Here is a 19,622-nt window from a genome sequence, read left to right on the forward strand (position 1 = left end):
TACTCAGAAGGCTGAGGCAGGAGAATTGCTTGAAACGGAGGTTGCAGTGAGCCGAGATCGTGTCACTGCACTCTAGCCTGGGCAACAAGAGTGAAACTCTGTCCCCCCCAAAATAAAAAATAAAATATGTAATTGTGACCTATCAAAATTCTGAGGGAAAGCCAGGCGCAGTTCTCACACCTGTAATCCCAGCGCTTTGGGAGGCTGAGGTGGGTGGATCACCTGAAGTCAGGAGTTTGAGACTAGCCTGGCTGATGTGATGAAACCCCGTCTCTACTAAAAATACAAAAATTAGGTGTGTTGGCATGCACCCGTAAGCTCCTCGGAAGGCTGAGGCAGGAGAATTGCTTGAACCTGGGAGACAGAGGTAGCAGTGAGCCAAGATCGTGCCATTGCACTCCAGCCTGGGTGACGAAAGTGAAACTCTGTCTCAAGAGACAACAACAAAAAACAAAGTTCTATGGGAAGAAGAGAACTAGAGACACACTGTTGGCCACACATAGTGCTCTCGGGGCTGCTTAAGTTAGTCTGTAGCATTCTGGGGACGAAGGTAAGAGCGATGGCTTTGCAGGAGCTCTGGTGATTGTGCGTCACTGCTTCAGTTGATGACATGAGATTGTTCTGTATTTTTCTTCAGCTGGTTTTCCCATGGGCTATGCAGCAGCAGCTCCTGCCTATTCTCCTAACATGTATCCTGGAGCGAATCCTACCTTCCAAACAGGTACGTGCTGGGTGATAAAATGCTTTGTTCATACAGCTGGGAGAGAAAGGTCAAGGGATGGATTTGAGAAGGGTGGGTATAGAATTAGGACTTGGTTGAGTTGATGTCTCAAGTTCATTAAATTAGCCTGTTGATAAGTGCAACAAAAGCTTAATTCTCACTGCACTGAAGCTTTATATGCTGTGTTTCTCATGTCCTCCCACAAGGCAAATCTGTAATCACTAGATTGTTAGAGTTAACTCTGCCAGAGCATCTGTTCGTGAAGTAGTATCACCTACTAGAAACTGAAGATTCTTGCCATCCTAACAGGTGGAATTTCCATGTTGATGTTTTTAGAGATAATTTTTATTTGACTACTTTAGCACTCTGATCATATTTTTTAAAAAATATTATTTTCCATGTAAGGTATATATGAATATTTTTAGATTTTAGAAATCACTGTTACTATTGAAAGTGGAATTGGTTTGGGTCTGAATCTTGAGGAGATTGGTTATTTAGTGGGATTTCCTCCTAGGAGCCTGCACTCTCCGGTGTTGGTTCCTTTTGGACTTTCTTCACCCGCAGCAGTGGTGGTGCACACTCTGATCTGAGGCTGTGGTGTGGCCTTAGTCCTGGGACTGCTGGGGCAGCTTTGTCCCTCACACTAGCTTCACACAGTTAACTCTGACAGAGGAGGACACAATAGCAGTGTCCTTTCCCCAAATTCTTCCAGTTTTGTGAATCGTAAAATTCTGCCTTTATGTTCTGTCCTTACATCCATCTCTTCCTTTCCATTTCCACTGTGACCACCCTTGTTCAGCCTGTAGTTCACAGCCTGAAAAAACCTTCCTGAATTGGTCATCATGCTCCCAAGCTTTCTCTCCCTGGTTAGTGTTCTTCCCATTTAAACCAGAGTGATGCTCCCAGGTGAATTTTTCTCAGTGGTTTCCCATGACTATAAGACACAGTTAGGCCAAGAGTCTCGACTTTCAGTCCCTGGCTGTTTGCCACATTGGCCCATTTTTTCCCTTTAGAGTGGTTTTCCTTTTGTGTTTTGCCTTGAAAGAACCATCCGTCTCGTAGTGTGTATCCGTAGTTCATTCCTTTTTCTTGTTAGGTAGTATTTTGTTGTATGGAAATAAATACTTCAGTTTGCTTATCCATGTACCATGTGATGAACGTTTGGGTTATTTGCAGTTTTGGGTTATTAGAAATGAAAATGCTGGCCGGGCGCGGTGGCTCAAGCCTGTAATCCCAGCACTTTGGGAGGCCGAGACGGGTGGATCACGAGGTCAGGAGATCGAGACCATCCTGGCTAACATGGTGAAACCCCGTCTCTGCTAAAAAAATACAAAAAAAAAAAAAACTAGCCGGGCGAGGTGGCGGGCGCCTGTAGTCCCAGATACTCCGGAGGCTGAGGCAGGAGAATGGCGTAAACCCAGGAGGCGGAGCTTGCAGTGAGCTGAGATCCGGCCACTGCACTCCAGCCCGGGCGACAGAGTGAGACTCCGTCTCAAAAAAAAAAAAGAAAATGCTGTTAATATTTATATGCAGTTTATTGTGTGAACATATGCTTTGATTTCTCTTGAGTAATAAATACAGAGGATTCGAGTGGCTGGTTGTTATGGCAGGTGTGTATTTAACTTTGTGAGGAACTGCCAAACTGTCTTCCAAAATGGTGGTACCATTTTACATTCCTGCCAGCAGTGTTGGTGAGTTGCAGTTCCTCCACATCCTTAACAACACTTGGTGTGGTCAGTCTTTTTAATTCTAGCCATTCTAGTGAATGTGTAGCGGTATCTTTTCATGTGCGTGTTTGCCTTCTATATGTCTTTGGTGAAGAATTTGTATACAGTTTTTACTGTATGTCGGTTACTGTTTTCTTATCGTTGAGTTTTGAGAGTTCTTACCAGATATATGCATGTTTTTTCCCAGTCTGTGGCTTTTTCATTCTTCTAACAGTGTCTTTCAAAGAGCAGAGGTTTTAAAAGTTTGGGCCAGGTGCGGTGGCTCACGTCTGTAATCCCAGCAATTTGGGAGGCCGAGGCGGGTGGATCACGAGGTCAGGAGTTTGAGACCAGCCTGGCCAACATGGTGGAACCCTGTCTCTACTAAAAATACAAAAATTAGCTGGGCTTGGAGGTGCGCTCCTGTAATCCCAGCTACTCAGGAGGCTGAGGCAGAAGAATTGCTTCAACCCAGGAGGCAGAGGTTGCAGTGAGCTGAGATCATGCCATTGCACTCCAGCCTGGGCGACAGGGTGAGACTCCATCTCAAAAAAAAAGTTTGATGAGGGTTAGTCGTTTTATGGATCATGCTTTTTGGTACCATACTTAACAAACTTGTGTAACTTGGCTGGGCGCAGTGGCTCACGGCTGTCATCCCAGCACTTTGGGAGGCCGAGGCCTGCTGATCATGAGGTCAGGAGATCGAGACCGTCCTGGCTAACACGGTGAAACCCCCTCTTTACTAAAAATACAAAAAATTAGCTGGGCATGGTGGTGGGCGCCTGTAGTTCCAGCTACTTGGGAGGCTGAGGCAGGAGCATGGTGAGAACCGGGGAGGCGGAGCTTGCAGTGAGCTGAGATCACGCCACTGCACTCCTGCCTGGTCTACAGGGTGGCGAGACTCTGTCTCAAAAAAGAAAAGAAAGAAACCTGTGTAACCTAACTTCACAAATATTTTCTTCTTTTTTCTTGTAGAAGTTTTACACTTGTAGGTTTTTCATTTATGTCTGTGACCCATTTGGAGTTAATTTTTGTGTGTGATGGTAGGAATGGATTGAAGTATCCTCGGCATACGTATGAATGTGGCATGTGATGATCATGCTGTAGACCACCATAACATAAGTTACTCTTTTGGGATTTTCAGAGGTAGCCCACTTTTACTCATATCTTCATGGAGGCACAAATCAGTGTGAAAATGTACTTAAAACTTTCAACTTTTTTATTTTATGAGAAGAACCTTGAGTTTATTTCAGGCTGACAAAGCTGTTCTTGCCAAAAATGTGCAGCACTGCCTCGCAGAGGCAGGATGGTGTTTGGAGGCCGAGTGCTGCTGACAACTTCCCGCCTTGGGTGCCTCTGGGGGCTACCCTGTGGAACATGTGCCACCCATCTCATTATTATTTTGGGACGAGGTCTTGCTCTGTCGCCCAGGCTGCAGTGCAGTGGTGCAATCACACCTCACTGCGCCCTCAACTTTCCAGGCTCAAGCAGTGCTCCTCCTTCAGCCTCCCGAGTAGCTGGGATTACAGGTGCACACCACCACACCCGGCTAATTTTTCTATTTTTTGTAGAGATGGGTCTCACTGTGTTGCCTAGACTGGTCCCAGACTCCTGGGCTTAAGTGATCCTCCTGCCTCAGCCTCCCAAAGTGCTGGGATATTATAGCCATGAGCTACCATGCCCAGCTTGTCACCCATCTTCTTGAACATCTCTCCTTTCTCATAGGGAGGTAAGGCCTGTGTTGTCCCTTTTCCAAGACTGCTCTCAAATTGTTCTGTAATCCAGAAGCAGGGACAGGCAGGTAGCAACTCCAGCTGCCCAAATGGCCTGCCTTGTTGAGAGGGGCATCCGCTGACGGGTGCCAGGCAGTTGTTGGGTGCCAGACTGCTGGCGCACCAGTGCCAGATCTTCTGGTCTTGTAGGAGAAGCTGTGAAATTGGTGAATGAAAAATACAAGGCAGCCAGGCACGGTGGTTCATGCCTGTAATCCTAGCACTTTGGGATGCCAAGGTGGGCAGATCACTTGAGGCCAGGAAATCAAGACCAGCCTGGCCAATATGGTGAGACCCCGTCTCTACTAAAAATACAAAAATTAGCCGAGTGTAGTGGCACACACTTGTAGTCCCAGCTGTTCGGAAGGCTGAGGCAGGAGAATCAGTTGAACCTGGGAGGCAGAGGTTGCAGTGAGCCAAGATCGCGCCACTGCACTCCAGCCTGGGTGACAGAGCGAGACTCTGTCTCAAAAATAAAAAAAAGAAAAAAGAAAGTCTTTCTGATGTCCCACAAGTGCTGTTGGCCATCTGACCTGAGTCTGGATCACAGCTGTGTGCCCATCTTTTTCTGGGATCCTCTCTGTTTTCATGTCTTAAGTGTTTGTTTTTAAGAAACGGGGGTCTTGTGATTTCACCCAAGGTGAAGTCCAGTGGTACAGTTACAGTGTTTTTCTGCTAAGTTCAGGGGATCTTCCCAACACAGCCTCCCAAACTGTTGGGATTACAGGCATAAACCACCATACCCAGCCTCATGTTTTGAATTTTTTAATTCCCTTTTCAGTGAGCCTATCCCTGTTTCTGGTGAGCAAACCAAAATTATCAGTATAAAAAATTTAAAAGAGAAGTTTTTCTCCCTTCCTGCTGCTTTCTCTCTCTCTCTCTCTCTTTGTGTGTGTGTGTGTGTGTGTGTGTGTGTGTGTGTGTGAGATAGGATCTCACTTTGTTGCCTAGGCTGCAGTGCAGTGGCATGAACTTGGCTCACGGCCAAATGATCCTCCTGCCCCAGCTTCCCAAGTACCTGGAACCTTAGGCACAAGTCACCCCACCTAGATAATTTTAAAAAAATTTTTGTAGAGATGGGGTCTCACTGTATTGCCCAGGCTGGTTTCAAATTCCTGAGTTCAAGCAATCTTCTCACCTTGACCTCCCAAAGTGTTGGGATTACAGGAGTGAGCCACTGTACCCGGCCCCTGCTGCTTTGTTGATCTGCCTCTTGGTTCTCTTGCCATCCAGTTTGTACCCAGTGTTGACTTGTGGTTTCAACGCTGTATATGTGGAGTTTGGCTTCCAGAGCACTTTTGTAATCCAAATGCCACATATTTCTTAGCCCTCTTCCAATTGTAACATAAGAGGAATCTGAGAACCTTGTGATGAGATGTCTTCTGCTGAAGAATTCTGTTTTTTGGAATCTGGAAATGGAGAAGGTGTCATTCATTTTGTCTGCCTGAACAAGGCTGTGTATGCACACATCAAGAGTGGTGATATGGTTTGGCTGTGTCCCCACCCACATCTCATCTTGAACTGTAGCTCCCATAATCCCCACGTGTCATTGGAGGGACCTGGTGGGAGGTAATTGAATCATGGGGGTGGATTTTTTCTGTGCTGTTCCCATGATACTAAGTCTCAAGAGATCTGATGGTTTTATAAAGGGCAGTTCCCCTGCACACGCTCTCTTGCCTGCCGCTGTGTAAGGTGTGCCTTTGCTCTTCCTTTGCCTTACACCATGATTGTGAGGCCTCCCAGCCATGTGGAACTGTGAGTCCATTAAACCTCTTTCCTTTATAAATTACCCAGTCTCGGGTATTACTTTATTAGTAGTGTGAGAATGAATTAATACAACTGGGCTGTCCATTTTTGGAATCAGAGCTTTGGTTTGTGGAGTTAGCTGGATGTGGCTTATACTCCTGGCTGTGTCACTCCCTGGGTAAGTTGTTTAACTTCACCTTTGGCATTGGAATAATGGATAAATAACTCCTTGATTTGTTACGGGAGGATTTCAGTGCCAAGCCTACGATCAGGCACAGATGTCAGCTGGGCCAGCACACTGAGGCCTCTGTTCTGCTCCCACTTAGAGTCACAGGGACCTATAACTAGTATTTGTAATGAGGATCTGAAATTGTCAAAACAGTCTGTTCTTTGTAATAAGCTCTACACACAAGGTGGTTTAGATATTTATTACATTAGCACTTATTTTAAATGATACAAATGTTGGCTGGGTGCCATGGCTCATGCCTGTAATCCCAGCACTTTGGGAGGCTGAGGCGGGCGGTTCACAAGGTCAAGAGATCGAGACCATCCTGGCTAACACGGTGAAACCCCGTCTCTACTAAAAATAAAAGAATTAGCCAGGTGTGGTCGCGGGCACCTGTAGTCCCAGCTACTTGGGAGGCTGAGGCAGGAGAATCACTTGAACCCGGGAGGCGGAGTGATTCTTCTGCCTCAGCCTCCTGAGAAACTGGAATTACAGGCGCTCTCCACCACGCTGGCTAATTTTTGTATTTTTAGTAGAGACGGGGTTTCTCCATGTGTGTCAGGCTGGTCTTGAACTCCTGACCTCAGGTGATCCACCCACCTAAGCCTCCCAAAGTGCTGGGATTACAGACATGAGCCCCCATGCCTGGCGTTTCTTTTCTTTTTGAACTCAGAATTATAGCCATAAAATGAAACCCTTGGTTTGTTTAAAAATTAAACTTCACGCATGGCAGCCAAGCAGGAGAGAATAGCCTTTGGAATATTAATAGGCTGTGAGATCTTGTTGAGCCTATTTCTTTCTGTCTTAAAGGTTTACATTCACTTAGGTGAAAGATTGCAGCGCTCCAAAAGGCTTTTTAAAATGAACAGTAGCAATTCCCTGCTCCCTTGTGGGAGCCCCCACATTTCACTCCCCATGGACACTCTAGCTCTTTAACTCTGTAAAGCTGCTTTTGTTCGTGATTTCCGTGCTTCCACATGACGTGTCTCTGCTGTTCTCTGCTTCTTTTCGTAAAGTGGCACTGCTTTACTGACTTCTCACTTTGCTGCCCCTACCTTCCTTCACAGGTCTGTTATTGTGGTCACATCAGCATTGTTGACAGCTCTGTCCTCTATGTGGCAATCCTGTTGTCCTGTGTGTGCTCTGTTGCAATTCCTTCTGCATCTACTGTGATTTCCCTGGAATTAATACTGTACTTACCTGGTGTGTTTGATTAGGTTTCTGTGACCATAGCATTAATTAAACCTCCAGCTACCCCCGATGTGTTGAGATCTCTTCTTAGCAATTTCCGATACCTGTGTGTTGTGTTTTCCTGGTGAGCTCTGAAGCCCTCCCTTCCTCTCTCTTACCTGGACTGGTTGTCCTCTGGGCCAGACCCTGGGGGGTCACTCTTCCTCATCATCCCAGGGCTTGCTTTTTCCTTTCCCTTCTGCCTGAGTTCTTTTCTTTTTTCCTAGTTTACTCTGGCTTTGGCGGGGGATTTTCTTCAGTAAGCACCTGGGAGAGTATGGAAAAGTCACAATTTTGAGCTTTTCCATGTCTGCAAACATTTTATTCTGCATGCACACTTGGTTGATCGTTTGTCTGGATATAGAATTCTAGAGTAGCAGTTATTTCCCCCCAGAATTTTCAGGAGGCCTTTGCTCAATAGCTTTCCAGCTTCCACCACTGCTGCTGAGAATTGGGATACCTTGTTGGTGCCTGATTAAGTGTAACATTGTTTTTTCTTTGCTACTCTGTAGGATTTTTGCCTCTAGTGTTCAGAAATTTCATGATGCTGTGTTTTGGTGCAGATCTTTTCTCCTCACATGTACTTTAGGCTTCTGAATTTTTAAAATTTTCTAAATAAATGTCTTTTTTACTCAAAAATTATTATAAAAATCTGTGTGGTACACAGTACTTTTGGAAACAAAAAATGACCTATTTAAATAAAAAGTTTCTGGTTCCCGAACAGTTGGCATTCTAAAGTCAGTGACCCTGTGCATGTCCTTCCTGAGGGCCCAGCCAGGGTCGTTCGCAGGTTTGGTAAAAGTGGAAGGAGGGAGCTTCTGCTCTTCTCGCCGCATGGCTTGCGTCAGCACAGACGGGCTTCTTGGGGAGGGAGAATCTGGAAAGCTGTTGTTTTGGAGAGACCTAGCACTGAATGAATTTGATATTTCAGGGGGCAGTGTATAGTTTTGGGTATGATGAGGTAATTGTGTATATTTGTTTATTTGAAGTTTGTGAAGTTCCTGTTGAATTACTATGGAGGGATATGGTGGACTTAGTGCTGAATGAAAAAAAAACTTAAGGAAGGTGACAAGCACACACTAAGTCTTTATTTTTAATTAAAATTTTGTTTTTACTTAGTTTTTAAAAATTTTTTAAATTATTGGTTTTTAGAGACAGGGTCTTGCTCAGTCGCCCAGGCTGGAGTGTGGTTGTACAATCATAGCTCACTGTAACCCAGAGTTGCTGGACTCAATGAGCGATCCTCCTGCCTTGGCCTCCTAGGTCGCTGAGACTACAGGTACACCGCACCATGCCTGGCTAATTTTTATTTTGTAGAGACGAGGTCTTGCTATGCTGCCCAGGCCAGTCTCAGAACTCTTGGAATCAGGTTATCTTCCCATCTTGGCCTCCTAAAGTGTTGAGATTACAGGTGTGCACCATAGCTCTTGGCCCCACACTAAGTCTTAAATTGATAGGGAGACCTGTTTGTCTTACTTGAAATGCACTTTTCTTAAATGCTGGCTAGAAAATGGTGTAACATTCATGCCTAAACCAAGACCAAAGTTTCCTGGTGAGCGTTAGAACATAGCCGCATAGTCATAAGAAAAAACAGTAAGATAATATATATTAAAAACCATTGGTCTGATTAGAAGTAGTTGACTTTTTTCAACATTTTATTGTAAAACATTTCCGATATCACAGAAAAGCTGCAGAAATTTCAGTGATCATCTGTATATGGATGCTAAGATTCTACGATTAAACTTTTTAAAGTCAACTTTTACAAGTAACATTTTACTTGTATCACACACACGTTACTCCATCCATCCTTCAGTCCATCTTAATTTTTGATGGTTTTCATTTCAGAGTAAGTTGTGGGCCTCAGTATACCTCACCTCAGTAACTTGAGCATGCACATCATTAATATTTGTTTAGTTCCTTTTTGGTTTTGGTTTTAAGTAAAATGTGCATGTGTGAAATGCACAGGTTTAGCATCCCATGCATTGCATGCTGAGTTGCATATGCATGCTTCCTTCTTGGAGCAGTCGCTCCTTTTGCTTCAGCAAAACCTGCATGTAAGGTAGGTGTTGTAAGACACCTTGGGTAGGCCGGATGCAGTGGATCACTTGAGATCAGGACTTTGAGACCAGCCTGGCCAACATGGGTGAATCCCGTCTCTACTAAAAACACAAAAATTAGCTGAGCATGGTGGTGCACGCTTGTAATCCCAGCTACTCGGGAGGCTGAGGTAGGAGAATCACTTGAACCTGGGAGGCAGAGATTGCAGTGAGCTGAGATCGCACCGCTGCACTCCCACCTGGGCAGCAGAGCGAAACTCCGTCTCAAAACAAAAACAAAAAAGACACCGTGGGTGATTGAATTGGGAAACCTAGGGCTAGCTGGAGGGATTTCTGCAGCGGGAGGCTTTCAGTAGAAGAAAAGGAAGACATCATAGGTGGGCCTCTCGACTGTGTGTCCTAAGGAAATGAAGCCTGAGAAAGGACTTCACCTTTTTTCAGTGGATGTGGTGGGCCAGATGAGCGCTTCTGACTCAGAGACTCCCTCTTTGGAGGGAGGTGTTCTCAGATTTTCCTTACTTTGATTTTATACTCTCTATTAGAGGTTCGTTCAGGTTGGCAGCTTGCATCTTCTCTTCACTCTGAGCTCTTTCTGCAGTTCGAACAGTGACGAAAAGGTCAAGGACTTTCTTATTAGCAATGTTGATGGATGTAGGTCGTGAGTTTATTGCTTGTTTTAACAACTTCTAACAGCTGTTCCTTTTTCTTCTCATTCTTTCTTTAGTGAATCAGTTATCAAATAGAACTGTAACTTCTTGTTGCACGTTGGCTGTATAGATTGAACATGTCCAGTGGCATGGTTTGACTGTTTTTTTTCCAGCCTATGCCTTACTGCCAGGCCATCTTCCAGATCAGCATCTTTCAGACTGCTATAGAACCCTTCTGCTGATGGCCTTTTTAAAGGCTGGGCAAAATTTTGTATTCTTCTTCTTCTTCTTCTTCTTCTTCTTCTTTTTTTTTTTTTTCTTGAGACAGGATCTCTCTCTGTTGCCCAGGCTGGAGTGCATTGGCGCAATCTCTGCTCACTACAACCTCCACCTCCCGGGTCCAGGTGATTCTCCCACCTCAGCTTCCCGAGTGGCTGGGACTACAGTCATGTGCCACCAAGCCTGGCTAACATTTGTATTTTTAGTAGAGACGGGGTTTCACCATGTTGGCCAGGCTGGTTTCAAACTCCCGACCTCAGGTGATCCACCCGCCTCAGCCTCCCATAGTGCTGGGATTACAGGCATGAGCCACTGTGCCTGACTATAATTCATCTTCTAGGGGTGCATTTGGGTATGGTGATCCATGGACCCTTCAGCTAGCTTCCTTACTGGTTCTTTTACCTCATACATGACTGTTATTTCCATGGAGATTTCTGGCTAGTGTACACTCTCTCAGTTGTGTGTCAGCATCTGAAAGTACTGTATACTCTTCACCTTGCGTATTTTTACTTTTTTTTAATTTTGGAGACAAGGTTTTGCCAGCTTGGCCAGGCTTGTCTCAACTCCTAGGCTCATGTGATACACCTGCCTCGGCCTCCCAAAGTGCTGGGATGGCAGGCGTGAGCCACCTTAATTATTATTAAAACAGTTAGCCAGGCACGGTGGCTCACACCTGTCATCCAGCACTTTGGGAGGCTGAGGTGGGTGGATCATGAGGTCAGGAGATCAAGACCATCCTGGCTAACACGGTGAAACCCAGTCTCTACCAACAACAAAAAAAAATTAGGCAGGCGTGGTGGCGGGTGCCTGTAGTTCCAGCTAGTTCGGAGGCTGAGGCAGGAGAATGGCGTGAACCTGGGAGGCGGAGCTTGCAGTGAGCAGAGATTGTGCCACTGCACTCCAGCCTGGGCGACAGAGTGAGACGGGTCTCAAAAAAAAAAAAAAAAAATTATGTATACCGAAAAGTCGAGCGGACAGTACAGTGAATGTCCACGGTACCCACCACCTAGATTCCCCGGTGATCTTTTCCCATATTTACCTTATGTAAGGATGAGTGTTGTGTGGTTTTTCTTTTCTTCTTGTGGAACCGATTCAGAATCTTTTGTGTCTTGTCCAGTAGACTTGAGTGGAGCCCTCCCTAACGTGAGTGAGGAGTGCTTCTGCATGCCCGCACTTAAAAACAGCAGTTCTCTAATTTTAAAAGTAGTTCAAATTTACATTTGCCCAGTTGTGCCCTAAGTTTTAAAAAACGTTTGAGCAGGACATGGTGGCTCACACCTGTAATCCCAGCACTTTTGGGAGGCCGAGGCGGGTGGATCACGAGGTCAGGAGGTAGAGACCATGGTGAAACCCCATCTCTCCTAAAAATACAAAAAAAATGAGCCAGGCATGGTGGTGGGTGCCTTTAGTCCCAGCTAGTCGGGAGGCTGGGGCAGGAGAATGGTGTGAACCTGGGAGGCAGAGCTTGCGGTGAGCTGAGGTCGTGCCACTGCACTCCAGTCTGGGCAACAAGAGCGAGACTCCATCAAAAAAAAAAAAAAAAATTCCTGCTCACACATCACCTGGCTTTAGCACAAGTACATGGGAATGTAATTCCCACCTACACATCACCTGGCTTCAGCAGTTACCAGCTTTTGCCTCATCTTTTTCATCTGGGCCCCTGCCACTTTCCTCTATATTATTTTGAATCAAATCTCAGATATTATGTTCGTCAGCTTTTTAAATATTATCTTTAAAGGATAAATAAGAACTGTGTTGGCCGGGCGCGGTGGCTCAAGCCTATAATCCCAGCACTTTGGGAGGCCGAGGTGGGCGGATCACAAGGTCAGGAGATCGAGACCATCCTGGCTAATACGATGAAACCCCGTCTCTTCTAAAAAATACAAAAAAAAAAAAAAAAAAAAAAAAACTAGCCGGGCGAGGTGGCGGGCGCCTGTAGTCCCAGCTACTCGGGAGGCTGAGGCAGGAGAATGGCGTGAACCCGGGAGGCGGAGCTTGCAGTGAGCTGAGATCCGGCCACTGCACTCCAGCTTGGGCGACAGAGTGAGACTCCGTCTCAAAAAAAAAAAAAAAAAAAGAACTGTGTCATTGTCACACCTAAAAAATATTTTTTTATTACTACCAAGATTGTAAACAGTGTTCGTATTTCCAGTTATCTGTCATGAATGTTTTTAGTTGTATGAAGAAAGGGAACCCGTGGGTTTGTTCATTTAAACGGTCGGAAGTTTGGAATGAGATTCCCAACTTGGAAGTCTAGCATCAGTTCTCAGGATGTGACACTCAGGGTAGCTCTGTGTTTTGGCACTTTTATAAAAAATTCTCATCTTGGTCAGATAAGAGTTTGTTGACTTCTAGGAGAATCTCTTTTCAGGCTAGTGGAAATACGAGGCAGAAACTGGGATTAAGCTGGACAGTGGGGATCCCATTCGGCAGTGTCCTCCTTTGGGTACAGCTGAAGGTTCCTGCTGGTGTCTGGCTGCTGCATGGCAGTGGGCAATGAAGGAGGTGTTGTGGCTGGGGGGAAGGGAGCCATCCAGGATGACCCTTGACCTCCTTCATCCCCACAGTTCTTTCATTTGAGACAGCCTTGCGCCCCCCCCCCGCCCCCCCGCCCCTCTCTGAGCTGACTCCTCATTGCTTGCCAAGACTGCATAAAATGTTGCTATGTTGGTGGTTTGTTTTCCTGTGATTTTTTTTCTCCCGAGGCCAAGCACCTTATGGAGAGGGCTGGATCTGTCCTGATCATCTCCGCTGTGACAGGGCATGGCCCCATGTTGATGGTGAATAGCCTCTCTGTGATGGTGTAATGCCTCAGTCACCATGACTAGTCACATGTGTGCACGCCTCACACCATGCTTCCTTTTTCCACTCCTTCCCTAAGTTAGCTAGTGACTTAGGGGGAATTGGACTGTCGCAGGTCTCTTCCTGGGAGTATCAGTACATGGCTAGACAAACACTACCTTTTCCTTTATAATTCTTTGATGGCGTTCACGCTACCTTTTTCTTTTTAATTAAAGAAAATGTTATACAACCTTGTTGTGGTGTAATTGACATACAACTAAGCGTACAGATTTAAAGCTTCAGTTTGATGAGTTTTAACATGTATACACCTGTGAAGCTTTCCTTTTCACTTTCCGTTTTTAGCCTTCTTAAAGACGAGAGGAGCAGCCAGAGAAGGGAACTCTGTAACTGCTCTTGTCTTGAAACTTGCTTTTCCAAATCCTAGTGGAAAATCTGTGTATTCTGCTTTCCTTTGGCTAAGCACCAGTATTAAAAGTTGTTGTATTCAAATTTTGGCAGTGTTTCTATTTACGGTTAACATCGCAGTGAGTGAATTTCAAAATATAGGGAGCCCTGGAGGAATCTTTTCTTTCTTCAGATGGAGACTAGCTGAGGTTGGGAGTTGCCTGGTTTGGGTCGAAGGGTCAGGACTCTGGATGCAGACAGATCTGGGTGTGAACACCCACTTTGCTGTGCAGGACAGGACCACCTATTGTTTGGCCTGCCGCAGATCTCGGCCGCAGCACCTCCCACTGTGAGACCTGGAAGGGCCTACAGGGGAGTCTGAGAAGGCTGACGCTGAGGCCTTCGTGTTACTTAATTGATACAGTGTGCAGTATTTAGGTGGAAAAGCCCAGACTTCACCACTGTGCAGTATATCCATGTCACAGAATTTCTCTGGCACCTGAACCAAAAGGCTCCAGACTGGTGAATTTCCTAGGGGGGCAGTCATTCTCTTTCCCTTTCAGATTAAAATATACAGACCAAGTACATATATATACAGGCTCACACCTGAAATCCCAGTACTTTGGGAGGCTGAGGCAGGAGGATCATTTGAGGTCAGGAGTTCGAGAGTATCCTGGCCAACATGGCAAAATCCCATCTCTACTAAAAATTACAAAAATTAGCTGGGTGTGGTGGCACATGCCTGCAGTCCCAGCTACTCGGGTGGCTGGGGCATGAGAATTGCTTGAACCCAGGAGGCAGAGGCTGCAGTGAGCTGAGATTGCACCACTACACTCCAGCCTAGGGAATAGAGCAAGACTCCATCTCAAAAAAACAAAAAAACAAAAAAACCACACGTACATATTGCTAAACACAGCCCAATTGTGTAAAATGTTTTAAAAATTATTTTTTATTATTACTATTTTTTTGAGACAGGATCTTACTTTGTTGCCCAGGCAGAATGCAGTGGCATAATTACAGCTCACTGCAGCCTTGACCTCTGGCTCAGGTGATCCAAAATTCTTTATACTCAGCTCATTTCTGAAAACTTGAGTATAATTTATGCACAAAACACCCACATATTAAGTGCTCGACTGGGTGGGTTTTGACAGTTGTACATGCCCATGGAACCACCACTCCAAATAAAACATGGAACACTTTGATCATCCGAGAAGGCTTTCTTCGCCCTCTCCCCTCTCTGATTTCCGTCACTGTAGGTAAGTTTCTTTGTTGTTAGGGAATAAATGGAATCGTTGCTATATGTGCCGTTCTGTTTCTGGCTTCTTTGGAAAGCTCAGCATGGTGTGAGATTCATCCATGTTTTTTCCTTTTGATTGCTGAGTCATGTTTATAGAGATATATCATGATTTATCCTTTCTCCAGTTGATGAAGATTTGCATTATTTCCCATTTTTGGCTATTAGAAATAAGATCGAACACTTTTACAAGTCTGTCGTGGACCTGTGTTTTCATTTTTCTAGGGGAAATATTTGGGAGTGGATTGCTGGATGTTGGGGGACGTGTGCCTGGCTTGCAAAGTTGTGCTGTCTGACACGGACAGCGTGTGAGTGCTCCACCCCTCCTGCTCTCACCCATGGGAATTTGAGATGCCATAAGCACTTGTATGGACGTTTGATTTACATAGTACAAGTTAGTCCTTTTCAGTGTACAGTTTGGTGTGTTTGGACAATCGTACACAGCTGTGTGGCCGCCACCACATTTGGGTAAATGCACTCTTTTGGAAAGGTTCTCGCTTGCCCCTCTGGCTCCTGCACCATTGCTGGGGTTTTGATGACTGTGGATTAGGTTGGTCTTTCCTAGAGCTTCTGTCAGTACATGCATCCAGCATGTGTCCCTGTATCTGGCTTCTTTGACATGGTGTGGCTTTGCGATTCATCCATGTGCTTATATGGATCAGCAGTTTGTCCCTTTGCTTGCTCAGTAGGATTTGTATGGATGCACCACAGTGTGTTTACCCATCTGTCTCCTGGTGGGCGTTTGGGCCATTGCCAGCTTTTGATCATTGTGAATATAGCTGCTGTGAACATAGCTGTCCAGAGACCCTCTCCCTCCCCAGAGACCAAACCCCTCTTCTCTGTTGGGATCAGGAAGGGACACCTAACTGCTTATTCAGCAAACTGAATCACTTTACTAGATCGGGCCTCTTTATCTGCTTCTGGAGGTGGGTTGGTGGCCAGCAGTTTGCAGGGCTTTGGGGAAGGGCTGTCTTGGTGCCAGCTGCTCCTCGCTGTTGGCTAAGAGTGCCTTCCTCTTGAGTCTGCTCAGTCATCCTCCACTTCAGCTTGCCAGGCTTTAGCATGCTGTCTTCTCTTCCGTTCTTGGTGAGTTTTATGTCTTTTTTCTCTTAATCTGCTTTATTGTCATTTTCATGTCATTTTATGTGGGGACAAAAGCAAGTATGTATGTTCAGCCTTCTCTCTTGACCCAGAGGGCTTTTTACCATAGAGTGCTTAGCCTGTCCTGGTGTTGGGCAAGCATCTCCTGTTTTTGCCGTAACAAACACCACTATGATGAGCAGGCTTACAGTGAGGTCTCTGTGCGTAGATCGATGTGTATTGCTTTCAGACAGGCTTCTAGAAGTGGAATTGTGGGATTAAAAGGCATATATACTTTGGATGCCAAATTTAGCGCCAGGAAGGCCATACCAATTTAAATTCCAGCAGGACAAGACAGTTTTATTTCCTGTCCTGTGTGAGCATTCCATCTGTAGAACGTTCTCCTTTGGTATTTTTTCCTCCTCCCCAACACCCTGCCGCCACACACACATGCATGCACAGACGCACACAAAGTAAGAAATGAAGTCAGAACTTAGTGGAGGAGAGTGGGGGCGGCAGTGGCAGCAGGCCTGGCGAGTTGCGTGGGGCTGACACGCAGCTTGGCTCCTCCCTGCATGTGTCTCTCCCTGTGCCTGGACCGGCTTGGGTGAACTCAGGCCATTGCCTTGTTTGTTCCAGGTTACACTCCTGGCACACCTTACAAAGTGTCCTGTTCCCCCACCAGCGGGGCTGTGCCGCCGTACTCCTCCTCCCCGAACCCCTACCAGACTGCTGTGTACCCCGTGCGAAGTGCCTACCCGCAGCAGAGCCCGTACGCACAGGTATGCTTTGGGTATACACTGTCGTGTGGGAAGGGTTGATACCAACTGAGCACTCATCCTTTGGCCCTGGGACCCTGTGTCAGTTGTCTGTCTTCTCCCCACAGCAAGGCACGTACTACACACAGCCGCTGTATGCAGCACCTCCTCATGTCATCCACCACACCACGGTGGTGCAGCCCAACGGCATGCCGGCAACGGTGTACCCTGCTCCCATCCCCCCTCCTAGAGGCAACGGGGTCACCATGGGCATGGTGGCTGGGACCACCATGGCCATGTCAGCAGGTAAGTCCTTGTTCCTGCAGTGTCTGCCTTGTGGTGTCCCATAGAGGTGGGGCAGGGGAGAGCTCACAAATCCTCTGACCCTTGGCTCTAGGTTTTCATAGCTATAGTTGTGTGGAAGGACAGAAGATTCTTTGGGGAAGAAACAGCAGGTTATCTTTTATTTTGCCCTCCTGAGTGACCTCTTGTGGAGGCCTCTCTGAATGTGATGGGCTCACTTTGTTGGTGAACTGAGCCATTTGGCAGTGCAGGATGTGTCCCCGTCTCCTCCCACCCCCATGACTATGTAAGACCTGAGCAGAAGGAGGACACTGTGTCCTGGGGTGGCTGGCCCTCTTCCTTTCCCTTGAGGGGAGCTTGTCTTTGAAGGTCATTTGTCTTCATGGGCATGTTTTCATGCGTCTAGGAGAGCTGGTCTTCCGTTGATAGAAGGAACAGCCGCCTATAGAAATCCTTCGGCATTCATCTGTTGTACTTTACTTCCCAAGGCCTCCTCTAAGAAAAATAAACCATGGAGATATGAGGCTCCTGTCTAGGATGGGCACATCTCTGTGGAAGCTCTGGGGGCTTGATCTGATGTCTAGGGATTGGGTGACCACCCAATCCATATGACCACCCATATGGATTCACTTCCTGGTCTGTGGGTCAGTATGGCCACCTTTAGGTCATGCCCACACAAAAGTGTACTGTTTTCTCCCTGTTTTTCTGGACTTGACTTCAGTGTAAGGAGGTTATGCCAGAGAGCAGCATTCTGGGATATTATGTGTGCTTCAACCTAGACTCTGATTTGGTTTTCCTCATACTTATCTGTCAAGTAACAGAAAACTGGGCATAGACAGAAACTGCTGGTTTGAGGCACAGGGAGGGAGGGCAGCGGGCACCGGGTTGGGTGTGGGCCAGGTGAGTGAAGGCCGCTGTGTTGGAGGTGCTGCTGGTCCATAAACGAACTCAGGTAGTTGCTGAGTTTCTGCAGTTGTAGGAAAAATAGATTTTTCTTAAAGCACTCAGAAGTTCATGTAGTTTAGAATCATCATTTCTTGTTTTATTTATTTATTTTTAATATTTCTTCAAGACAGGGTCTCACCCTGTTGGCCAGGATGGAGTGCAATGGTGTGATCTCAGCTCACTGCAACCTCCGCCTCCTGGGTTCAAATGATTCTCCCTCCTCACCCTTCCCAGTAGCTGGGACTACAGGCGCCCACCACCACACCCAGCTAATTTTTTTTGTACTTTTTGGTAGAGATGGGATTTCACCGTGTTGGCCAGGCTGGTCTTGAACTCCTGACCTCAGGTGATCCACCCGCCTCGGCCTCCCAGAGTGCTATGCTTACAGGCATGAGTCACTGTTCCCAGCCTCTTGTTTTTTATTTGTTTTTACCATCTTAACTTTTTTTGTTGTTGAGACAGGGTCTTGCCCTGTTGCCTAGGCTTGAGTGCAGTGCACTGTAGTCTGGAACTCTCAGGCTCAAGCCATCCTCCCAACTTAGCCTCCTGAGTAGCTGGGACTATGAGTGTGCTACCACACCTGGCTAATTTTACAACATTTTTTGTAGAGCTGGGAGCTCACTATGTTGCGTGGGCGCATCTCAAACTCCTGAGCTTAAGCTATTCTCCTGCCCCAGCCTCCCAGAGTACTGGGATTAGGTGATGTGAGCCCTGTGCCAAGCCCATCTTAACCGTTTTTAAGTACGGTGCAGTAGTGTTAAGTATATTCACATTGTTGTGAAACAGAGCTCCAGAACTTCTTTATCCTGCAAATCTGAAACTCCTGTACTTATTAAACGCTAACTCCCCATTCTACTTTCTTTCTGTCTCTGAATTTGACTAGGTATTTCATCTAAGTGGAATCATAAAATATTTGTCTTGTAGTGACTGGCTTCTTTCTTTTAGAATTATGTTCTTAAGGTTCACCTATATTGTAGTATGTGTCAGAATCTCCTTCCTTGTTAAGGCTGAATTATACTCATTTGTTTATCATCTGACGTATAAAAATTATTGGGTGTGCTTTATGAAGGGGACACACAAAAGACTTTTATGAACATATTGTCTGGAAGCTTGCTGTGTGGAGACAATTTTTGGGTGGAAGATTATCTAATGAGAGTCTGACAGTATCTGGGTCAAGACTATCCCTCTTCCTGTATACCTTTCTCCTTGCAAAGAGTCCAGGCTTGTGTGCGTGTTGGGCACTGCGGAGCTGTGCAGGAGGTCGGCCTCATGTCATGTGCTGCTCTTTCTTCCAGGTACCCTGCTGACTGCTCACTCCCCAACTCCTGTCGCCCCCCACCCAGTCACTGTGCCCACATACCGGGCCCCAGGAACACCCACTTACAGCTATGTGCCCCCTCAGTGGTGATCACCTGCAAATGTAAGTGACCAGTGAAGGCTGGGCCAGCCTTTGATGAAAGGGCATTTCCATGGGACAGTGGCACATTTACCATGTATTTAAGCACTAATGAGGAAAGTGTGCCTGACCCTGCATCCAGAGGCAATGCAGTGTTTAAATTTTTTGTTTTTATTGAGACATTACAGAGTAGAAGAAAGAAGGAACCATTGATTACCTGCTGTTGACACTGTCCGTGTTGAGCCTTCCCTGGAATGTGCTGTAACCCCCCACCTG

General features: G+C 46.2%; 1 protein-coding gene across 3 annotated transcripts in view; it reads left to right on the forward strand.

Annotated features, from left to right (window-relative positions):
• FAM168B (family with sequence similarity 168 member B) overlaps window positions 1–19,622 on the forward strand; it is a 39,759-nt gene that overhangs the window by 15,341 nt on the left and 4,796 nt on the right. For all 3 annotated transcript variants that reach the window (XM_030916293.1, XM_030916294.1, XM_010378685.2), the window contains exons 3-6: window positions 638–721; window positions 16,584–16,726; window positions 16,831–17,008; window positions 19,246–19,370. In XM_030916293.1, the coding sequence (XP_030772153.1) occupies window positions 638–721; window positions 16,584–16,726; window positions 16,831–17,008; window positions 19,246–19,358 (518 nt within the window). In that variant the 3' untranslated portion in view covers window positions 19,359–19,370. The remainder of the gene's footprint in view (window positions 1–637; window positions 722–16,583; window positions 16,727–16,830; window positions 17,009–19,245; window positions 19,371–19,622) is intronic.

This window comes from Rhinopithecus roxellana, chromosome 14 (assembly GCF_007565055.1).
Source record: "Rhinopithecus roxellana isolate Shanxi Qingling chromosome 14, ASM756505v1, whole genome shotgun sequence".
Classification (NCBI taxonomy): domain Eukaryota; kingdom Metazoa; phylum Chordata; class Mammalia; order Primates; family Cercopithecidae; genus Rhinopithecus; species Rhinopithecus roxellana.